The sequence below is a fragment of the Physella acuta genome, unplaced genomic scaffold (assembly GCF_028476545.2).
Source record: "Physella acuta isolate Inbredline_101_S28 unplaced genomic scaffold, ASM2847654v3 ptg000281l, whole genome shotgun sequence".
In the NCBI taxonomy this organism is placed as follows: Eukaryota; Metazoa; Mollusca; class Gastropoda; family Physidae; genus Physella; species Physella acuta.
In genome coordinates this window covers 909,286-934,583 of record NW_026731800.1, presented here as the reverse complement: position 1 = coordinate 934,583, position 25,298 = coordinate 909,286, and the positions used below count along the sequence as shown (strand labels likewise).

The 25,298-nt window shown below is 37.1% G+C and overlaps 1 protein-coding gene across 3 annotated transcripts in view; it reads right to left on the bottom strand.

Moving 5' to 3' along the window:
* LOC131939465 (wnt inhibitory factor 1-like) overlaps positions 1-25,298 on the bottom strand; it is a 65,239-nt gene that overhangs the window by 18,181 nt on the left and 21,760 nt on the right. For all 3 annotated transcript variants that reach the window (XM_059297768.1, XM_059297769.1, XM_059297770.1), the window contains exon 3: positions 16,355-16,491. In XM_059297768.1, coding sequence (XP_059153751.1) covers positions 16,355-16,491 — 137 coding nt within the window. The remainder of the gene's footprint in view (positions 1-16,354; positions 16,492-25,298) is intronic.

Below are 25,298 nucleotides of genomic sequence, written 5' to 3'. Positions count from 1 at the left end.
CAACATATTCAACAAATTGTTGATCTAGGGAGGTTAAGTTGTCAAACAATATCAACATGGTCAACATATTCAACATATTGTTGATCTAGGGAGGTGAAGTTGTCAAACAAGTAGGTGTAGTGGGGGAGAGACAACAATATCAACATGGTCAACTTATCAACATGGTCAACATATTCAACATATTGTTGATCTAGGGAGGTGAAGTTGTCAAACACGTAGGTATACTGGGGGAGAGATAACATTATCAACATGGTCAACATATTCAACATATTGTTGATCTAGGGAGGTGAAGTTGTCAAACGTTATCAACTTGGTCAACATATTTAACATATTGTTGATCTAGGGAGGTGAAGTTTTCAAACACGTAGGTGTACTGGGGCAGAGACAACATTATCAACATGGTCAGGTTATCAACATGGATAACAAAATAATTTTTATCAACATGTTCAATATATTGTAATAGCAACAAAATAACTGACTTCAGCATGATCAATAATTATTGATATCAAAATTTTCAACACAATAATTGATAACGACGTGTACAACTTCATTTCAACATATTTTATCAATATATATGTTCAATATACATGGTCAACAAAACTACACGGTCTACATAGTATCTGTTGACCATTCAAATATCATTAACATATAACATTGTTATCATGTTGTAAATGGCTAGAATAACGACAAAGTTAATATTAATATTGATGAACAACGCATTTGCACAGAACAACTCAAATTCAAATAAAATTTGAAGTTCTTAGATGCCATAATTTTTTTTTTTAAACCACAATCCCCATCTGAACTCGGTTTTAATGTCAAACTTTTTAACTATAATTCTAGCGTCAAAGTCTATTCATTTTTTTTTATTGTTTAACACTAAAAAACAATTTTTTTTTACAAAATGCCTCAGACAAAAAATTGTCCAATTTTAGATCAAATGTCGAATGTCACGTGTCACATGTCATTCAGGACAAATGTCATCTACAGCATTAGCAGACCTCAACAGACGAGAAAATCTGTCCCCTCGACACACGACCGCCTCAACTTTTTGACAGTATTTCTTATTAATGTACCCATTAGTTCTGTAGAAAAAAAAAACCTCCACGCTACTGTAGAAAGAAATCAATATTCCATCTTATCCATCAGGACAGGCCTTGGTCTTGAGACAATCCTATTAGCCTCATCTTTTAACACGTTTACCGGTCAATACCACCTAATGCCGGCTGTAATGCCGGCCGTAATGCCGGCTGTAACGGTCCGTCAGCCAAACGCCATATTTCGTTGTGACAGAGAGCATTAGCCTGTCATACTCACGGTCATTAGGGGGTCCAGGTTGGCGAGTCCCCCCCCCCCCCCCCACTCTCTTGTCAACGAGATGGTGACAATGGTAGAGGATGTGATAAAATGGTATTAATTTGAGCAGGGGGGGTGGAGAATATGATGGTACGGATGCGACCGTGAGTGGTCTTTGTGGTGATGTTGGTGGAGGGGGGGTGAATGGGGGTAAGGGGGTCACGTGAAGATTTCAAGGCGGTGAGGGCATGTGTACGTGGAGAGGGGGGGAGGGGTGGGTGAACAATTAATACATTTTATTAATAGTTTATACCTTATGTGTCTTTATAACAACAATCTTAGCTGTTGTTTTTTTAATTAATTGTCTTTTTTACTTTCTCGTATATACGAAGTATAGAGAAAGTATTGTAATCGTGCACAAAAATCACTTGAAATTTTAACAATTTTCACCGTATTACACCTCAGTCCTTCTTCACATCCGAAGTATAGAGGACTTATTTTAATCGGGCAAAAATTATCAATCCAGATTTATCAAAATTAAAAGGTTTTATGCGTAATCCAGTCTGAAAAACTGGGCTTTGCAATTCTGTCCGTATGTCTGTGTGTCTGTGTGTGTGTCTATGTGTGTGTCTGTGTGTAAACACGATTACTTGAGCTAGGTTGATGAAATTTCTTATATAAGTATTTTATCAAAATCGTAGATCCGTATCAACTTTTAAGCGATTTCCGATAACCGGAAGTGATACTTTTTCTACTTTGAATTTTTCAAAAGCCTATAACTTGAGTATTAATTCAGATAGATAAATGAAATTTCACATGTAAGTAAAAGATCTAATTTTCTACCTTCTGTTAAATTTTGAGTAATTTCCGTTGACCGGAAGTAGTAATTTACGCTACTTCCGATTTCTTGAATCTTGTAAAAATCTCGATTTATTTTTTTTGCACGATTACAATACTTTCTCTATACTACGTATATACGAGAAAGTAAAAAGGATTTGGTATATGTGAAACAACAATTAATATCACCGTAGGTAAATCAGAGTTATCCTGACGAATGTTTTCGTTCATCGTCATATATAGAGGCGATGTAAAAGCAAATTGGTTAAGTTTCAAAATAATCATATATATATATATATATATATATATATATATATATATATATATATATATATATATATATATATATATATATATATATATATAATATTAATCATATATAGATAGATATTGTATATGTATATGTCTATATAGATGGAGTAATTCTCTAGGCTCTAAGTATTTCTTGTATCCCTGGTGTTTAATATAGACACAAGAAAATGATGTAGTTCCGGTGTTGAAAAGGAAGCTAAATGTATTCAGTAGAAAGAAACTAGGCTACTTTCAAGCATGGATTGATATACACCAGCTTAGTGTAAAACTATCACGGCTCCCAAGCTCAGTGTAAAACTATCACGGCTCCCAAGCTCAGTGTAAAACTATCACGGCTCCCAAGTATGAAGCCGTACAGCCCCAGCTCCGTGTAAAACTATCACGGCTCCCAAGTATGAAGCCGTACAGCCCCAGCTCCGTGTAAAACTATCACGGCTCCCAAGTATGAAGCCGTACAGCCCCAGCTCCGTGTAAAACTATCACGGCTCCCAAGCATGAAGTCGTACCCCCCCCTCCCCATTGAAATGAAAACCCCCGCCAGTGTTTAACACCGGGAAATAAAACGTCGCTAATTCATCCCAAGCCCGGGAGGTGCGTCTTGGGGGCCGGGGATTTGATGGCTTAAAGATGGGGGAGCCCGAGTGCCAGGGAAGGCTGCAGGTGCACGCACGGCGCCAGAATATTCCGCGCTCCAGGCACGGCTAGACTCCAGAGGTAGCCCCGCGTCGTGGGCGGAAAAATAAAGTCCCTGGTATAATTAGTTTGTAATGTGGGGAATAAATAAATCCGAAGTAGCCATCAAATAGCGTTTTATTGAAAGAAGCCACAAAGCGAAGCATATGTATGGGGCGCGTTCACATATCAAACCACAGACCATTCATGTGTAGTATATGTTCAAATATGGAATTATAAAATTAATATGTGTGAAATTTAAGTATGTAAACACGAAATATGGTATATGTTTAAGTATGTAACCGAAAATAAAGTATTAATTTATGAAGAAAATTTATTAATACGCGTTAAACTGAACTTGACTTAAAAACACGTTCAGATATAAAACAACAAAACATACACGTATAGAACTAGTTAAATATGTAATTATAAAACAGATATGTATGGAACATTTGAATATATAAACTTAGAATATTTTTTTTAATTATTTAAATATGTAACCCCAAAACAGATATGTGTAGAAAGTTTTAATTATTTAACCGCGAAACATATAGGCCTATGTATGGTCATTTTAAAAAGTAAACACAAAATATGTATGTTTCGAACACCAAAACAGATATGTATAGAAAAATAAGTAAACAAAATACATATTTGTGGAACACCAAAATAGATATGTCTAGAAATGTTTAAATATGTTACAATAAAGTAGTTATGTAAGAAACATTTAAAATAGGTAATCCCCAAACTGTAAGGAATACTTTTAGATATGTAACCAAAAATAAAAATAAAATTACATATTTATCAAATGAATTTGACATACACACGTGTAAACTGAACATGAGTTAAACAACACGTTCACACATTCACTCAGGTATGTATTGGTGATGTTTGTTTTGTTTTTGCCCTACACAATATTAAGTCTGATTGCCGCAACAGCAGGCTACTGAGTTAATCTTGTTACTGATACCCCTGATTCCCCCCAACTACTGACTTCATTTGAACGTGCCGACAACTTGAAACCCAATTATTTCTATTTTTTCCTCTCCATCACAACAACATACCCAGACTGTTTCTTTTTTTTCTTCCGCTTTTAGCGTGAAACTTTTTATCGTACCGACTGTTAACGCTGGGTTTTTTTTATCTCTTCATTTAGCTCGAGATTTTACCCCAAATTTATCGTTTTTTTAACAAATCATTTAGTGTAAAAGTTTTTTTTTATCTTAATTAACATTTAGTAAGGGATTTAACGTTGAAAGTATGTTTTATCTAAGTAATTAGCGTACATGTATTTTTTACTTAATTAACATGAGATGTTATGTTAACATTTAGAGGATAAATTGTTATCGTAACATTTTGTCCTATTATCTTAACATTTAGCTCGCTATCTGAAGCACTTGTGTGATTGTTACAAGCTGTTTCTCGCAGAGAGCCATCTAAAATGATATCAAATTTTGCAGTTATTTACTTACGACGTTTCAAGATTAATATAAAATTACTCACAAAAAGTACACATTTGTCCATAAAAATTATATAAAACTATTAAAACTATTTGTTTGCTTCCCAAAATTATATATTTATCTTCAATGAAGCTACATATTATTTACCACCTCTAACTCTCCACTTGGAAAAACTCAAATATATTTATCCACAAAAACTACAGATTAATTTACAACATATATTTATTATCCAATATAAAATTATGAATTTATCCAAAACAAAAATTATGTATTTACCCACTAATATGTATTTACCTACAAGAACAATAAGTTTTTTCACAACAAAATTATGTATTTATCCAAACAAAAATGTGTAATAATCCAAAGCAAAATTGTGCATTTATCCACACCAATATCCACCACGTTCTACGGCAAAATTTTTTTTTTAAAGAATGATATAATGAATTCCATTTTAGACTAAACAGACCGACCAACCGTGAAAAGAAGATGAAGTAAATGTTTAAAACCAAATAGTTGACAATGGGGTATTGGCACGATCAACAAAAAATTTCACTGAGTAGTGTAAATTGGCATGCATCAATAATATATTATTTTATGTTTTAAAGGAGTTTCTTTATGTTTGTGTGATGAGAGTATGTAAGTGTATGTGTGTATTTCGGCGCATATGAGTATATGTGTGCATATGTGTGGATGTGGGTATTTGTGGGTATATGTGGGTATATGTGGTGTATGTGGGTATATGTAGTGTAAGTGGGTATATGTAGTGTAAGTGGGTATATATGGGTATATGTGATGTATGTGGGTATATGTGGGTTATGTGATGTATGAAGGTATATGTGATGTATGTGGGTGTATATAGGTATATGTTGTGTATGTGGGTGTATATAGGTATATGTTGTGTATGTGGGTGTATGTGGGTATATGTGATGTATATGGGTATATGTGGGTTATGTGATGTATAAAGGTATATGTTGTGTAAGTGGGTGCATATAGGTATATGTTGTGTATGTGGGTGTATATAGGTATATGTTGTCTATATAGGAATATGTGGTGTACGTGGGTATATGTTGTGTACGTGGGTATGTGGATATATGTGGTTTATGTTGCTGTTTGTAGGTATATGTCGGACGTGAGAAGAAGGAGCGGGGAAAGGGTGGGGGAAGGATGTTACGCCCCAGCCCCCCCCCCTCCTTGAATGTGGGAGTTAGCCCGGGTTTGTGGAGACACCAGGAACGTGCGGTATGGGGAGGCTCTCAATTAAACCCTTGGGTCTGCGGTGAGGGGGTGGGGGAGGGGGGGTTGTACGGTATGGGAAGGGTGAGAGGGGGGGGGGGGGTGGGGGTAGAGTGAGCCAGGTGGTGGCTGGGTGCTGTGGCTGGGTGTGTCGTAATGGCATTCATCACGTGGTGCCTGGGGAAACACGGGGGAATGTTTCAACGGCATCTTGTTAGCCTTCAGCTATTGTATGTTAACGGGGAGGGTGTGAGAGGGGGTGTTAACAGGACAGATGGTTATGTAAAGGATCCAGTGACAGTTGTGAACATAACGTGATCCATTGACAGTTGTCAACTGTTCTAAATTTCCCGTAATTAAAATACTAGCACTCGAAAGGCTGGCGCAGTATATTGTAACTTGTGTATTGTATAAGGAAACGGTTGTGATCAATGGTAAATAATTGTTAAATACACATACACACAAACACACACACACACATATATATATATATATATATATATATATATATATATATATATATATATATATATATATATATATATATATATATATATATATATATATATATATATATATATATATATATATATATATATATATATGGGGGGGGGGTAGTTAAAACATATCCTTCAATGTGTACAATATAGCCTTACATATTTTGAAAAGGTTTGATGTTTTAATTTTTTGGATTGATTTAGAAAAGAATATCTTAGCAGTGTTTAAATTAAAATGGATATGATTTAAACGTAGACTAGGCCATTTTTATTTTTATTTTGTCGATCTCAATCAATAACGATAATAACAATGGTCTTACACAGTAAGCTAATCAGTATTTTTATTCAAAATAACTCTTTTTAAATTACTTTTTATGATCTATTATTATTCAATATTTTTTTATTTTGCCTCTGACATGTAATTTACAGCGTCAGTTTGCCTTGCCAAGCTCGCTTTAGTATCACAGCTTTTATACTCGACTTGAGAGGAGTTAAACAGATAACAATATAAATAAACGTAGATCTTTTTTATTTTTTTTTTCAATATAATTTTTTTTTTTTTTTTTTTTTTTTTAAATACGAGCTGGCAAACGTAATCAACCCTTTTTTTTTCAATATAACTATGTAGAATCGAGTAAACTGCAGATTACCACTGAATTATGTTTGGGGGGCAGCTTTCTTAACTGTTGCGACACAAGAACAATTACATTAGTTAACAAATTTTTAGAAAATGACATACAAATAATACATTCTTAATAAATTGTTTGTAAAAATCAAACTGAGAAAGAATTTAGTTTTGCTAAAATATTGCACAATTTCAAATTTAAAAATATAAAGGTTAGACAGTTCATTCAGATTCGTTGGAAATATTGCTGAAGAATAAATTTATAGCTTCCCTTTGTCAACAAACTAATCAAGTAATATTAATTACTTCCCTTTTCTTTTTAACATGTAATTGTTAGCATTTATCTGACTCCACTAAATAGTCAATTTTGAAGAATAGTGTCATATTATAGCTAGAAGAGGTGTATACTATACGTTTTAAAATTAATACTAATCTATGATAGAATAATAAGAAACAAATAAATCAAAATAATTGATTGTTTTTTTAAATGCAAAGAACATTTGAGTGTGGAAACACACACACACAAACATACACACACACACACACACACATACCACATATATATATATATATATATATATATATATATATATATATATATATATATATATATATATATATATATGTGTGTGTATATATATGATTATATATATATATATATATATATATATATATATATATATATATATATATATATATATATAGGGGGGGGGCCTATATATATAGGCTGGTCTTTATACATTATATAAATATATATATATATATATATATATATATATATATATATATATATATATATATATATATATATAGGCCTATATATATATATATATATTTAAGCCTATCTGAGGGGGGGAAGCGAAAATTAATTTTGTGGGGGTGCCTTTTTTCAAGTTCCATCACTGGCCAGAACTATTTAAAATCGTGAAGCGTGGGTTGAGTCGTGAAGCGTCTAAGGACCTGAAACATTTTCAAACCGTGAAGCCGTGTAGAGCCGTTAAACACTTAACGTGAAGCGTGTAGAAAACACGACACAGATAGTAAAAAAAAAAAAACAACCCGGGAGAAGGGAGACGGACGGACGTGTGTTGTACTCCCCCAGCCGGTCTCACGGCGTCCATTGCGCTCTAATCAATAGCATCCTCTAATATACCGGCGAGCTATCTCTTAAGAAACAACCCGGTTATCGCCCCTTACATTCTCCCTCTTATCTCCCCTACATGCCCTCCTGTCAGGCGCAGTCACGCAGGGGTAGGTGGAAGGGGAGGCCACACCTATCACTGCCGGGGATTCGGCGGGCTGTTTGGTGGAGCTACGTGCGGTCTCAGTGAGCCGGTCGCCCTGTGTGGGCCGTCTCTGAAGAAATGATAACGAATATACGGTCCTTCGAAAGGCTTAGATAAATCTATTTTTAGAAGCGGGGGTTAAATATCGGGTTTATTCAAAAATATTTCCGGGGAAAGTAGGAATAAATGTGAAATAGTTTTAGTACAGATAAATTTTAAAGAAAATTTAAGTTTTTTTTTTTTTTTTTTTTTTTTTTTAAATGTCTTATCTGCAATAACAGAGCAAAAGTAGTTTTGTGAGGTAAGGAGTAGTGCTTTAGTACTCTGAAGTACCGCAGCAAGTTATTTTTCCGCCGTAAAGAGATTAGTACATAAAGGAAACTTATCGTAGACGTAAACCTAAGCACTTGGTTAAGTGCGCTTCTTGCCTTCGTGATTCAATGTATGATAAACGGTTTAACTAAAAATAACCATTACAAGAATCACGTTTAAATGTAGGCCTAATTGTTTCTTGAGAATTTTTTTTTCAATATCGTATTTGAAGTTTAATATACGTTTAATATACTTTGTAAAGTAGCCAAAGATTTGCTTAAATATTACCAATAAATTGTTTATTTCAATTAGCATGAATTAATGCTTTTAATTTTGTAAGTTAACCATGACTTGGTGTGCACGTTAACTATTGCGCACGTGTTGTTGTGTAAGTTAACCAATGACAGCCGGTGTTATGTAAGTTAACCATTGACAGCCCGTGTTGTGAAAGTTAACCATCGACAGCCTGTGTTGTTGTGTAAGTTAACCATTGACTTTGTGTAAGTTAACCATTGACAGCCCGTGTTGTGTAAGTTAACCATTGACAGCCTGTGTTGTGTAAAATAACCATCGACAGCCGGTGTTGTGTAAGTTAACCATTGACAGCCGGTGTTGTGTAAGTTAACCATCGACAGCCCGTGTTGTGTAAGTTAACCATTGACAGCCCGTGTTGTGTAAGTTAAACATTGACAGCCCGTGTTGTGTAAGTTAACCATTGACAGCCCGTGTTGTGTAAGTTAACCATTGACAGCCCGTGTTGTTGTGTAAGTTAACCATTGACAGCCGGTGTTGTAGACAACCCAACCAGGAGAAAATGGCTGACCCAGGCAGACGAAAGATTGCCGAGATAACAGGTCAGTTCTGCTAGTTTTCCTGACAAAGTAGGCACGATAACCTCCACCGTGCCGGCCGCTTTGGTACAGACTGTCTAGTTTAGCGTGTATCCGTTCATTGTGAGGCGCTGTTGGTTACAAGTTTACAAGTTAATCTTGGGTGCAATCTATCAAGTTTACTGTGTAAGCCTACTTGTTGTTGTGAGGCACTGTTGATAACAAGTTTACTTTAAATGTGCGTGTACTATCTAGCAAGTTTACTGCCTACTTTCTAGTGGTGATACACTGTTGATAACAAGTTTACTTTAAAGGTGTGGTTGCAGTCAAACAAGTTTACCGCGCACTTGCTGTGCAGGATGGGTACAGTATAACAAGTTTACGGTGACGCCATATCTGTGGCCATAAAGCGGCCCGGTGTACTAGAGAAAATGAATCATTTAACGTCGTGTTTGAGAAGACAAGCGCGCAACAGACAACGCTAACTGCGCATTTTGCGCTGTACGTCATTACAGGCTCGTGATTTCATTGGTCATTATTTTGAGCAGCGTCACTGACCATCCTAGTTGTACGACCATCCTGTTTTAATCTCCTTGGTAGACTGTCCATTAATGGTGGTCTAGCTGTCCATTAAGGGTGGTCTAGCTGTCCATTAAAGGTGGTCTAGCTGTCCACTGGATGTGGTCTAACTGTCCACTAGATGTGGTCTAGCTGTCCAATACAGGTGGTCTAGCTGTCCAATACAGGTGGTCTAGCTGTCATTTAAAGGTGGTCTAGCTGTCCATTATTGGTGGTCTAGCTGTCCACTGGATGTGGTCTAACTGTCCACTAGATGTGGTCTAGCTGTCCAATACAGGTGGTCTAGCTGTCCAATACAGGTGGTCTAGCTGTCCATTACAAATGTTCTAGCTGTCCACTAGATGTGGTCTAGCTATCCACTATTTATTGAAACTCGCCTCTCATAAACTAGGACACAAACACAACCCCCCCCCTCCCTTCGGGCAGTCGCCAGAGGTCTAACCATGGATATATAAGAGGTCATAGGGCATTACAAACTTGACCTTGAAGCAGAGATTTCTACATGGATCTTCTTCTTCCAAAATCATGGCACCATTGTGGTACTTTTGTTTGTGTAGAACACATCCAAAAATAAGTCCTTTGATGATTTTCGGTGTTCATTTTGATCCATGTATTGGCCGTAAAATGATGAGGAATCAAACCTATTCCATAAAGGTAAATGGGTCTTACATTGGATAACAGAATGCCACGGCAAAGGTCGCTTACCGTTGTATTGGCTACCATTTGTCACAGTAACCGTTGTCTTGGCAACTGACGCCACAGCCAGGGGTACACCACCCTCTTTTCCCAAGAAGAAGAAAAAGAAGAAAAGAGAGTTAAATAGCGAGCAGAGGTAAAAATTAAAAAGTTAAAATAATTCTCGTTTTTTTTTACCATTATGACAGGGGTCCGAAACGGTGGAATTAAAAAATGGTTTATCCTCATCTAATAAGAGGTGTTTGAGGCAAATACCCCCCCCCCACACACACACACAAACACACAAACACACACTTCTGCCCAATAGGACGGTGCTAGCCACCTGCAGACGGTACTCAACTGGCATCGCGAGCTTTATGGCGGGGTGAACCCTTGTTTATTTGTACAGAGCTTTGTTTACCCCATCACTCCCCCCCTCCCTCTCATCCGTTGGCACTTTGAATATCAAGTCACGAGTGAACTGAGTGTGATATTTCACCTCCCCACGCAAAAAGTGGGGGCGGGGGGGGGGGGGGGGGAGGGGGAACCCAGGCTTGACCTCTCGTCTCCATCAAGGCATTTATTCCATTACAGCAATTCTCGTCTGCTGTTCTATAAATAGATTGTGCTGAATGGTTCGATAAGAAAATAGATATAGATGCGTAAACGCCGATAATTGATCTGATTGGCAAAGTAGTATTCTCTCAGTATTCTCTAACATGGATCAATCGAGATTCATTCAAACATTAAATCATCTAGAATTATTACTAGATAATCTGCTGATAATCCGATGCTGGTAATCTACAGGTGGTGATCGATACTGTATCGATGTGTTAAGGTGTTACAATATCGATGAATTTAGTGTGGCTATTCGATGGTTTTGATCCATCATTGGTGATTCACATCTCGGGGTTGTAGTTTTTGGCAGTCCGCTGCTGGTGACTCATGGAGTTGGTGATACAACATGTGGTGACTCATGGAGTTGGTAATACAACATGTGGTGACTCATGGAGTTGGTAATACAACACGTGGTGACTCATGGAGTTGGTGATACAACATGTGGTGACTCATGGAGTTGGTGATACAACATGTGGTGATCCTCTGTTGTTGACTCATGGAGTTGGTGATACAACATGTGGTGACTCATGGAGTTGGTGATACAACATGTGGTGATCCTCTGTTGTTGACTCATGGAGTTGGTGATACAACATGTGGTGACTCATGGAGTTAGTGATACAACATATGGTGATCTTCTGTTGGTCCGTAACTTAACTGTCTGTTTGTGGGGGTGGGGGGGGGGCATCATTAGAGGATATTGTGTGGCAAAGGGATATGACAATACAGGTTTAATGACTAGCTAATCACCCGCCTGACCCGTGGACAAAGACAGTAACTGAACTGTCATGTCTGAAACGACAAGATACTGACATAGCTGTCCTATATATTACACCTTACCCACCTTTCGTGGCTATAAAAAGTCATTGACACCGCTGTCCTGTCTATAAAGATAAGATTCAAACAGCTTTACATTATACATTGACCAATATATCGTATATATTACATAATGACTCATGTCTTGTCTATAGCAAGTCAATGACCAAGTTGTTCATTGACTAAGCTCTCCTGTCTATAACCATGCATTGACACAACTGTCCTGTCTATAGCCATTCATTGACTCAACTATCCTGTCTATAACAAATAATTTATTCAGCAATCCTGTCTATAACAAATAATTTATTCAGCAATCCTGTCTATAACAAATAATTTATTCAGCAATCCTGTCTATAACAAATAATTTATTCAGCAATCCTGTCTATAACAAATCATTGACTCGGCTATCCTGTCTATAACAAATCATAGACTCAGCTATCTTGTCTATAATAAATAATTTATTCAGCAATCCTGTCTATAATAAATCATTGACTCGACTATCCTGTCTATAACAAATCATTGACTCTGCTATCCAGTCTCTAATAAGTCATTGACCCCACGACCACTATTGACCCAGCTAGTGAGTCAACATCACGCCAACATCAAGTCCACGGCGCCGCTAGACTCCAACTTTCAGAGCTAAGTCAATAAATTAACACTTTTACCCCGGATGATAAAGAAATTCCCCGTGTCGTTTATTGGTTTGTTTGAAGTCATATAAATCTTCTTCTACTCCGTAGCGTCCGGGGGTGGGAAGGTGAGGGGGGGGGGGGGGGGGGGACATTTAGACTATTTCAAAATATTAATCTTTACTTGAGAGAAACAGTATACTCAATAGTACCTTCCCTCCCCATCCGGTTAGAAGGATAGTAAATTTACTGAAGATTATGTTTCAGCTACTAAGTAAAATACGATACCCCCGAGGTTTTATCACAGTAGGTGGGTGGTTGTGTATTTGTTCTAGGATGGTTGCTCTTTGAGTTGTAGGCCCTTGGAAAGGTCGAATGATTAGTAGTTTTATGAGCTTAGTAGTTGTGAGTTTCAGTTATGAGTTTTTTTTTGTTATGCGATTTTGGGTTTATGGGTTTTTGTAGTTTTTGTTGTTATGAGTTTTTGTTATGAGATTTTCTGTGAGCTTTTGTCATGAGCTTTTGTTACTAGCTTTTTGTTATGAACTATTAAAATGAGTTTTTACGTTATGAGCTGTTGTACTTCATATATGTAATAATAATGTTTTGTGACTTAACATTATGATTTCTTTTTTCGTTTTTCTTTTTTTTTTGGGGGGGGGGGGGGGGTCAATTATTTTCGCGTCGTGCTGTTTTTTATTCCGCGAAACGTCAAGCTTGCCATTACCTTCAAAATGTTGACATTGTTTTGGCTGATATGCGAGAGGTGAACGACAGCAGACAACACGTTTTTGGTAACTAACGACTGGGATGAAAGCCCCCGTGATGTACTAGAGTCTCGTGTCTTAAATCTTTTCTTTTTGGCAGAGCAGGGTAGAACAGTTAGCGAGGAAAAAACAACAACTAAATACACTTCGGTTGCTGAACAATGAATTCGAGTGCGGAATGAAGTTCGCAGGTTGATTTGTTAAGTCTAGTCACTACATGACGTCTTACAATTGTAACTGACGTCAACACTACCTTACTGTCCCCTCCCCGCCCACACCTCCCCATCTCCATCAACTATCAATACAACAGATGTACATACGTACGATACACGTTATGTACAGACTACCATTTTAGCGACAACTTTAGAGTGTTATCTTTGTTCAAGATGACGTCATAATGTCTGTATTTAGCTTTGGCGAGAGTATAAAAGCACAATCCCCATATTCTTTAATAGTTGTCTGTAAACTAATTAATAACACACGCTTATATTAAATTAGTACAACTGCTTACAACATAGCAATATAGGAGTCGTAATATATACTAACTGTCTTTAAAATAATAACACAGCTGCCGTATGTAGTATTATCTGTCTTCTAAATAACATCGTAACCCATATATTTAATACTAGCTCTCTTAAAACTAAAGAGCTAGTGTTATATTCGGATTATGCTGTCTTCAGAATATTCTCGTAGCTGCCACATCTATAACTAGATGTCTTAAAACTTATAACACAGCTGTCGTATGTAGTACTTGTTGTCTTTTAACTAACAACATCAACACCACGTATAGTGCTAACTAACTTCAAAATAAGTCCCACATATAATACTAGTTGCCTTTAACTAACAACAAACTCTACATTTAGTACTAGCTGTCTTCAAAATAACATCGTCATTTACAAATGTAATACTAGCTGCCTTTGAACTAACAACAAAATCTACATTTAGTACTAGCTGTCTTCAAAATAATATCGTCATTTAAAAATTTAATACTAGCTGTCTTTGAACTAACAACAAACTCTACATTTAGTACTAGCTGTCTTCAAAATAACATCGTCATTTAAAAATGTAATACTAGCTGTCTTTGAACTAACAACAAACTCTACATTTAGTACTAGCTGTCTTCAAAATAACATCGTGATTTAAAAATTTAATACTAGCTGTCTTTGAACTAACAACAAACTCTATATTTAGTACTAGCTGTCTTCAAAATAGCATCGTCATTTACAAATTTAATACTAGTTGCCTTTGAACTAACAACATAAACATCACATCTAGATCTAGTGCAAGCTTTAAATTAAAAAACCTAGTGTTAGATTCGGTTCAACCTGTCTGTAAACTACCCACACAAAAGCCTACCTCAGGGGTACCTCTACCTTTGTTAAAGCTGACACCGACCCAACAAAGACGGCGGTGAGCTACAAGAATGGCAGGAATTTCACACGCCATTCGATCCGGCTACATGTCCATCAGACCCCATGTTCCAGTAGACGTGGGTTCGAATCACGCGGGCAATAAGACAAATTGGGGATCGGGTTACCGGCCTTGATGAATGCTACGCGTATAGGAAGACGTGCTATCCAGACAGTTTTAATTGGATTTATGTAAATTAGTTTGTAAACTTTACTTTTGAAATTTTTGTATGGCTCCAATGCTATTTTATTCGCAGCAATCTTCTTTATGAAAAACATTATTTCTTCCCTTTATCTATGAAAAAAAAAACACCAGCAAGACATTTTTTTTTACAAATACCTCAACATAATTATCATGTTTTGCTTTAACAAGACATATGAATGTTTCATTTTTTTTTCTTTTACACAAAAATATCAAAACCACATTTTTACGTGTCTTCGTATATTGTAAAATCACATGTTCATGTTTTTTATTGTGAATTAGTTTTTTCAATTAAAAAATAATTTGTAATTAGTTTTTTTCAATTAAAAAATATTCGTAAAAATGTATTCCAATTTCGGGTTTTTGATGTGATAACATTTTTGTTAATATGAATTCTCATTTTTTTTAAACACATTGTTTTAAATTAATTTTAGCCTGATCCAAAATTTGTTTTCAACAATATGTGAAGACAACATATGTCTGAAAGGATCTTCGTCACGATAAAAAATCTTGGTCGCTGTTATTAGTGTTGTACATAATTCAATACACCCTTGTACACACCGGTGAACACACTGGTACACACACTGGTACACACACTGGTACACACGATTGTAGAGATTCTCGAACACGCTGGTGTACAAATGATGTAACCAATTAATTAAGCTCGTTAAGTATCTCCTCTCAACACAACACAAGCAATGAATGTACTTATTCAATTATTTCATTCGTTAAATAACGATGGGAATTTACTTTTGTTTTGTTAACATGCGCAATTTTAAAACTATAAACTTACTTTAATATCTAGCACACGTTTTAACTATCAATAAACCAAACTGTTAGCTTATAGTGCCATACCTTTAATTCATATTGTGTGAACTTCGTATATACTGATCAATTTATTTATTAAACACCAGCTGTATATACATATATATATATATATATATATATATATATATATATATATATATATATATATATATATATATATAATTAATATAACAGTAGGTAAAGCAAGAAATAAATCAGAGTTATCCTGACCAATGTTTTCGTTCATCGTCATATATAGAGGCGAAGTAAAAGCAAAATGGTTAAGTTTCAAAATAATAATAATAATAATATATATATATATATATATATATATATATATATATATATATATATATATATATATATATATATATATATATATATATATATATATATATATATGTAATGAAGTATTTTTTTCTCGTGTGTCAAAACACCTCGCTACGCCACAGCTGCCCTAACCCCCCCCCCCCCCCCATGTACCCAGTGAGTACTCACGCTCTCTCCGCCCGCCTGCCACGTCAGGTTGACGGTGTCTATCTCCGGGGGGATGACGATGCTCTCGTAGACCTCGGGACTGTTGACGTAGGGGACCACCTCGCCGTTGGTGATCAGGCTGATCTCCATGCCCAGACCTGTAGGCGATCAAAAGTTAAGTGTCAGGTGTGTACAGGTGGTCATGTCAGGTGTGTACAGGTGGTCATGTCAGTTGAGTACAGGTGGTCAAAAGTTAAGTGTCAGGTGTGTACAGGTGTGTACAGGTGATCATGTCAGGTGTGTAAAGGTGTGTACAGGTGATCATGTCAGGTGTCTACAGGTGATCAAAAGTTCCATGTCAGGTGTGTACATGTGTGTACAGGTGATCATGTCAGGTGTGTACAGATGTGTACATGTGTGTACATGTGTGTACAGGTGTGTACAGGTGATCATGTCAGGTGTGTAAAGGTGTGTACAGGTGATCATGTCAGGTGTCTACAGGTGATTATGTCAGGTGTGTACAGGTGTGTACAGGTGATCGTGTCAGGTGTGTACAGGTGATCATGTCAGGTGTGTACAGGTGATTATGTCAGGTGTGTACAGGTGATCATGTCAGGTGTGTACAGGTGATCAAAAGATGCATGTCAGGTGTGTAGAGCAAAGTGTGTGCGAGCGTCGGGTTGTATGTTGGATTTTTTGTTATTTACTCGTTTGCGTTTTTTGAGGCGTGTAGTAGTTTAACAGGAAAGCGTATTTGAACCATGAACGAATAGAGTTATGTATGTGTTAGGCACAAGTATGTTCAAAGGTTTCAGTCCTTTTATGTTTTCACTAGTCCTAGCTGTATGAGTAACATATGCCCAGCTGCGTTAACTTTCCTCAACGTAAGTCAGGCATCCGTTAGAGCTGGGTGGACTCAGGGATGTCCTACAGTCACAAATCCAAACAGAGATCCGAACTAGAGACCTTCGGGCTAACAGCCAAGCGCCCTTCCATTTGACCACTCCGTTCCAGATATATTATTGATATGCATATGCATACATATGTTCGATGTTTACCTGGCTCATGTTAGGGAAAGTAAAAGCGGTTGGGCATAATGCTGACTACACTATCCCTTCCCACACTTAGTCACAGAAACAGGTGGGCTCTATTTCACTTGCCCCATAGACCTTAAAGGATCCTAGCTTTACTTTTACAGATATTTTCAAAGTGTTCAGTCCTTTTTATGATTACCCTAACGCTAGTCCTATCCCCAGGCCTAATCCTGACCCAGACAGTGATCGCTTGCCCTGAACTCAACCCTTATCTTCCACCTCACCCCAACACCGCGATAACCACCGAGGTAAATACCTTGATACCATACCCTGTTGCCCTGGCGACCGTCAAAGAAGCGCCAGGTAGTTTTCTTCAAAGAATATATCACACTTATATCACACAACATGTCAGCCCACGAGTCGTTCAAACAATCTTCACCAAAAAAAAACTCTGCACGGAAACCGACGATTCAACTTGATGTCTTCGTCGTGGTTTACAAACACAAAAAAATCACCATTTGGAAGGGAGATGGGTTTTAAAAAATGGCGTACAGACACAGCAATGTTGAACCTGATATTGATGCCAGGATGGGTGACGTAAGGGAAGGGGGAAATCTCGTATACAGAAACGCGAGATTTGACAGACAGCTTTGTCGGAATCAAAGACAATATAGACAGACAGCTAGGAGAGAACGAGAGACAATAAAGACGAAAAACTCAGACAGAAAGTAAGACAATATAGTAAAACTGTCCATCTCAGGTTATCTATACAACAGGACTGTCCATCTCAGGTTATCTATACAACAGGACTGTCCATCTCAGGTTATCTGGACAACAGGACTGTCCATCCCTGGTTATCTATACAACATGACTGTCCATCTGAGGTTATCTGGACAACAGGGTTGTCCATCTACAGCACGTCAAGTCATGGACTCAAAGATCGACTGTACAAGAATCAGCCGAGCACCGCTATCAATTTAACTCAGCACATTACGTTTAGGTCAGCATTTGGTTCGGATTATATTTACAACCACCTTATTCACGCAGATTTTCCTTTTTCTGTACAAGACAAAGAAATATTTCATGCGATGGAGGTAGCATTCTGAATGCAAGAGACGAAAATAGTTGGACGAGATCACATATAGATACATAGGGCGATAGTAGGGGGGCATGTCCCAAGGTAAGTAGGTAAACAAACAGGCTGACAGGCAAAGTGTCGGGCTGTTCAAAGCCAAGTCGACATGTACCGCTGGCTCAATGTGTGAGGTACATAAATACACATGCGCCGGTAAACAGACACTGACACACACACAAATGCCGGTAAATGCCGGTTCAGACTGGCAAGCAGCCGGTTAACTGTAAACATAAAAACAGTTCAGCTGACGTAGATGTCTATAGAGAAAAATTAAAAAAAAAAATAAAAAATTATATACAAAGAACTACAAAAGAACATAACTAAAGAAGGGCCTATCGAAGTTACGAAAAATATAGAAACCGCGACAAATATAAAAACTGATAAACAAACATTTCTACTTCATAGTGACTTTCGCTAGTCAGATATATCTGTTGAATTTCATTTGGGCATCAAATAAACATACATATTCTTAAAATGCCATATATATATATATATATATATATATATATATATATATATATATATATATATATATATATATATATATATATATATATATATATATATATATATATATATATATATATGGAATCATATCAATAGACTGACATACATATTAAAATAATGATCTATTTAAATTCTACAGACTTATCAAAAATCAAACTGACAGGCAGTCAAACTGGAAAACAGACGGCTCATGAAACAGACCAACCACAGACAAACAGACAAACACAGTGGAATAAATACTCTCAGACAGACAAACTCAGAGGCGTACAGACACACACACACACAGACAGACAGACAGACAAAGGCCCAGAGAAAGATATCACCTCCACTCAAGCCTCTATCACCGCAGCTAATAGACCCCTACACCCGCCGTCCGAACAACCCCCGACCCCTGCTCCTCCACCTCTGCAACCGACCCACTCTGTGATGCAGACCGCCCCTCTTCATATGGAGTTGACTTAATTATTTCCAACGGAAGCGCCCGCTTAAGAAATCTATCGACACAAGGCGCGCTGGTAAGCAACCAATTGTGTAGTTTTAAACTAACTTTAGGATCTGAGACTCGGAGAGGGGAGGTAAGATTTGAAAAAATTGGAAGAAAAAACAGAGAGGGGGAGTAAGTATCACAATCATTTCCGACGAAGAGCAGTCGTCCCGATTTGAAATTAAGTTAGATTTTTTTAGTTGGAAAAAGATGATTAACTTCCCCAAGCTGATTATCCTAATGGGGAAGCGTTTATGTAATCAGTTTAAAAATGTTGCCTGTCGGGAATTTTACTCGGAGAGGAAAAATCGAGATTTAACTAGAAGATACGTAAAAGTGTGTGTAAGTATATATAAATACATAATTACATATATATATATATATATATATATATATATATATATATATATATATATATATATATATATATATATATATATATATATGTATGTTACGGTCAAAGCCCGAAGTGCGGCCAAAGCGCGGATTGGCCGGCCAATGCGCGCATTGGCCGGGATGTCCTGGCACATGTTCTATCTAGACTAAGTTGTGATCGCGTTTTCATTATTCTGGGTGCGGTTTCATTGTGAGTAACGTATTGTTTAGCTCTTGTTTGTATACCATTCTATATGCAAGGCAAAATGGATCAAAAGGGCCGTCAGACCATGAGACATAGCAGATAGCTGCCAAAATATATATATATGTTTGTGTGTGTGTGGGGGGGGGGCGGTGTGGGTGTGTGTGTGTGTGTGTGTGTGTGTACTTATGCGAGTGTGTGTTTGTATCTCTCTCTCTCTCTTTTTTCTCTCTCTCTCTCTCTCTCTCTCTCTCTCTCTCTCTCTCTCTCTCTCTCTCTCTCTCTCTTTCTGACAATTCAATCCAGGTTAGTTTTAGAACTTTTTAAAATTTATTTTTTAGAATACTTAAATTTTCAATTAAAACCAGTAACGACAACGTGTGTGAGTGTATTTGCATGTAATAAAATATATAAAGGATTTACAGTTTCAATTAGGTAAAGGGTAATTTTTTTCCATCATATGCAACGTGAACAATACTAATAAAGTATAGTTTAAGATCTGTATAATTGTTTTTTAGTTTAAATAAACTTGGTGTTGATTTTTATTTATTATTAATAAAATATTAGTTTTGTAAATAATACATTTACAACTCAAAAATGATGTAGATATTGAATGTATTTTTGCAAAACTGTAGCTTTAATTTATTGTTTTATAGCATGTGTTGGTAAATCGAACCCAAAATTATTAGCAGCACTCGAGGCGGATTTACTTCCCCTGCCCTTGCAACATCTTGCAGTCAATGACTTGTATATAAGTGTATCGAACATTGAAAGGTGTGAGAGCTTGACAAAATTAATACCTCTTTAATTAATTGGCTGGTAATAGGCCAAAGTGCTATGTACATTAGGGATTATGTTAAGTGCTTTGTTATGTGATGATTTTTTCAAGCTTTATATACACTTGAGACCAATTTATAGTATTTGGTACTGCAGTAGCACTATGTATAATAGTAATTTATGTATAATTCTGTATACGGTAAGCTTCGAGGATGACTATGTAACTGTTGTGTATAATAGTGGTTATAGTGCCCAATGACCACTGTGGGGTGCCACGTAGTATACCGTCCTGGTGTGACTCAGTGATATAATGTATACATTTCAAGTGTACACTTGCATTAATACTGACTTCTAATATGGTTGATATAATATGTACACTTCCAGTAACACTGATGTAATGAGTACACCTGCAGTAACACTGACTGATAATAATGTGTACACTTGCAGTAACACTGACTGATATAATATGTACACCTGCAGTAACCATGATATAATGTGTACTCTTGCAGTAACATTGACTGATATAATGTGTACACATGCAGTAACACAAATGTGTACACTTGCAGGTACTCAAAACCCTCGACTGAGGGACCCGGGAGTGGCCTCTAGTACAGTTTTACGACACGAGAACCCAACACAGGGCGGGGCTTTGATGTGTGGTGAACTCGGTGAGATTCTCAGCCATCACAGGCAGGTACAAGAACATGGTAGAGAGACATGGTGTTCTATGGTAGCTATGGTAGCTACATGTAGCTGTGTGGTAGCTACATGTAGCTGTGCGGTAGCTACATGTTGTTGTAGGGTAGCTACATGTAGCTGTATGGTAGATGTATGGTAGCTACGGGAACAGGGCATTTCCCCCTGTCAATTACCCCCCGGATATTCCCCCCCCCCGACATTACCCCCAGAGTAATTACCCCCCTGTCAATTACCCCCCGCCCAGTAGGACATAGCCCCCCCCCCCCCCCCGGACAGGGCTAGGGCTAGGGCTAGGGGTAGGGCTAGGGCTAGGGTTAAAATTAGGGATAGGGTTAGGGCTAGGGTTAGGGTTAGAGCTAGTGTTAGGGTTAGGGTTGTGTCTAGCTTTGGTTTTGGTTTTGTGTGAAGTTTTAGGCTAAGGTGGATGCTTAGGTTTTGGTCTTTTTCTTAAGGTTTGGATTAAAGAAGTATATAGGTATAAAATTCTAGTTAGAGTTAGGATTTTAACGTGAGGGGGGGGGGGTAATTCCCCCGGGGGGGTGTAATTGACAGGGGGGTAATTGACAGGGGGGTAATTGCTCCGGGGGGTAAATACGGGGGAAATGCCCGGGGGAAATATCCAGGGGGGTAATGTCCTGTAGCCGGTAGCTACATGTAGCTGTAGGGTAGTTACTTCTAGTTGTATGGTAGCTATGGTAGCTACATGTAGTTGTGTGGTAGGTACATGTAGTTGTATGGTAGCTAAATGTAGCTCTGTGGTACTAGCTATATGTAGCTGTATGGTAGCTACCACACGACTACATGTAGTTGTACGATCATCGAAATGGCCAAGCCAAATTACCATCTATAAGCGAATAGTTCTAGACGAATCCCTCTTCAGAACAGAATAAATATAATTTATATAGAAAATATATAATTTTACCAGTGCGTGCACTCACGTAAATTTTAGTCCGCCGCCCAAAAATTTCAAGTGCAGCCCCCCACCCCCACCCCCCACCCCCACCCACCTTTTTAACTCGGAGACAAAATCTGGATGAAGTACTCATTACCATCTACAGAATAGTTCTAGTACCTATTCACCGAAACAGCCCGAAGCGCCGACATCCGCAGGCCAGTAAATCAGCAAGAACGTGACGTGAAAAGAAACAGATTCACGTATCGCATAAAATTACGGTAAACAGGGCCGGCCCACTTGTTACGCATTCTGATAAAAATAGATTAAAACAATTATCTCCCCTGCCATTAAACTGTGACTTTGTTAGGGTGTAGCCGGTGTCAAGGGAGGTAAGTGTATCTTCTTTAAGATGCAGGTCTTGACCGCTGGAACCTTTCAAAACATTGAATAGATTACATTTTTTTTAATGGCATCGGGCTGATAAAAATGCCAGTAGATTTATTTAAGGCTTGGTCAAATTTGTGTTGAAATTTTAGAATTGTTACTCGATGTCTAGCGGGTTTTGAAAAGTTAGATTTTAATTTTTTTTATTTTATTTCAGGTAACATAAAAAATGTTTTTGTACTAATTTCAAAAATTAAATGCGCATGATTTAACTAATACGTTTAGATCTAAGAATTTAGATTTGTTTCCAACCAGCGCTCTGTGTTTCAGTTTGTTTTGAGTACTATCTGACATAAATTCTGTGAGTTAACATCAGCCAATGCACGCCGGCTTCCTATCTCAACATCTGCGCCAACAGTTTATTATTTACATTTCGATCTCCCCCACCTCCCCCTCCCCCTCTCTACCAATTTCTGTAAGGTATAGAATGAGGTGATGGTGTGTTTATTGTGTGGTCCTGTTATTGCATTCTACAATACCGTTTGGAGAAAAAAAAATTACCAGCATTGTGAAGTGGTATCTGATAAAAGGAATATTCCATCATGGGGTGCTATAGTAGATAGATCCGAGAGCCCTACTACCTCTACCCTACCCCAATATCCCAGGTGCTAAAAGTCCTACTACCCTACCCCAATATCCCAGGTGCTAAAAGCCCTACTACCTCTACCCTACCCCAATATCCCAGGTGCTAAAAGCCCTACTACCCTATCCCAATATCCCAGGTGCTAAAAGCCCTACTACCTCTACCCTACCCCAATATCCCAGGTGCTAAAAGCCCTACTACCTCTACCCTTTCCCAATATACCAGGTGCTAAAAGCCCTACTACCTCTACCCTACCCCAAAATCCCAGGTGCTAAAAGCCCTACTACCCTACCCCAATATCCCAGGTGCTAAAAGCCCTACTACCTCTACCCTTTCCCAATATACCAGGTGCTAAAAGCCCTACTACCTCTACCCTACCCCAATATCCCAGGTGCTAAAAGCCCTACTACCCTACCCCAAAATCCCAGGTGCTAAAAGCCCTACTACCCTAGTCTCAACACCATCTGGCGAGCTATTTTGATTCTGTTGATTTTTCCATTTTATTTATTTACCAGAATCTGAAAAACAGCCGACTGGCGATAAGGAGATGGCCGAGGAAAAACCTATTACACCCAGTCCTGTCCCGATGTTTTTAAACCCTAACCCTTACATGAACCGATCTATTTATTCTGAGGGTTAGCGAAACATTTGCCCAAATTTTCAAATAGAAAATATGTCATTCCGGGTTGTGAAATTCCCCGTCTCAGACATGTGTACAAAATACCTGACTTTTTTTAAAAAAATAAAAGAATTTCAAGGTGTTCACTTTAAATATATTTCCTGCAAATTTCTTGCTTCTTTAAGCCTCAATTTTTGTGTCCATGCCACTTAGCGATTTTTTTTTAAATCTCTAAAAATATATTTTACGGAATTTTCGCAATTTCACGTGATTTTATTTTTCGACTTTCTTATTTAAACGCGTTAAGTAGTAAGTTTATTTATTTAGTGTAAATGGTTGAAAACGTTTGTCGAAATAATGCCAGTGAAAATGGATACCATATCACAAAGAACAAAAAAATAGCGCACCAAATAAAGGTGAATGGAAACGGGGTTAAAGCAAAAATTTTGTGCTATTTTATTATATTACTGTATATTATTTAAAATATTCTTGAGGTTAAATAAGCATTATTTTATTACTGTTATTTGATTTGTATTAATTTAGTAATACATTTATAGAAACGTGTATAATAATAAACTTTAAATACGCTTTGAAAAGAAGAAAATAAAATTCTTTTCTTTAATATAATAATCTACCACTATTTACTGTATAACTAGAATATATATATATATATATATATATATATATATATATATATATATATATATATATATATATATATATATATATATATATTTGTTTTAATTTTTTTGTATTGAGAAAACCAAATGACTAAAACAATGCTTACAAAGTGAATGCAAAGAATCGGAATGAAATACTCGACACGATTTGACATACATATTATATACATACACACACATACATAGATATAAATTTATCTATAATTTTTTTCAAATTTATTTATTGTTTTGTTTGTTTGTGCTTTTGCTAGTTATTGGTTTGTTTGTTTGCACCGAATAGTCTCCCTCCGTGCCTAAAGCAATACTTGACTTTCTTATGTTGTTAACATTCAAGGAGCAATGCTTTTCGTAATTATAAAAAAAAATATTTTTGTTTAAGTGTCACCCCCGCCATCACTGTTAGTAATCATCTTCCAGTCTGTGCGGTACATTGATCACGTTTTCCTCACACCCCTCCCAGAGGCGTAGCGACCCCTCCCGGCGTCCGAAGACAAACTTTCAATTTATGCACCCCCCCCCCCCATATATATA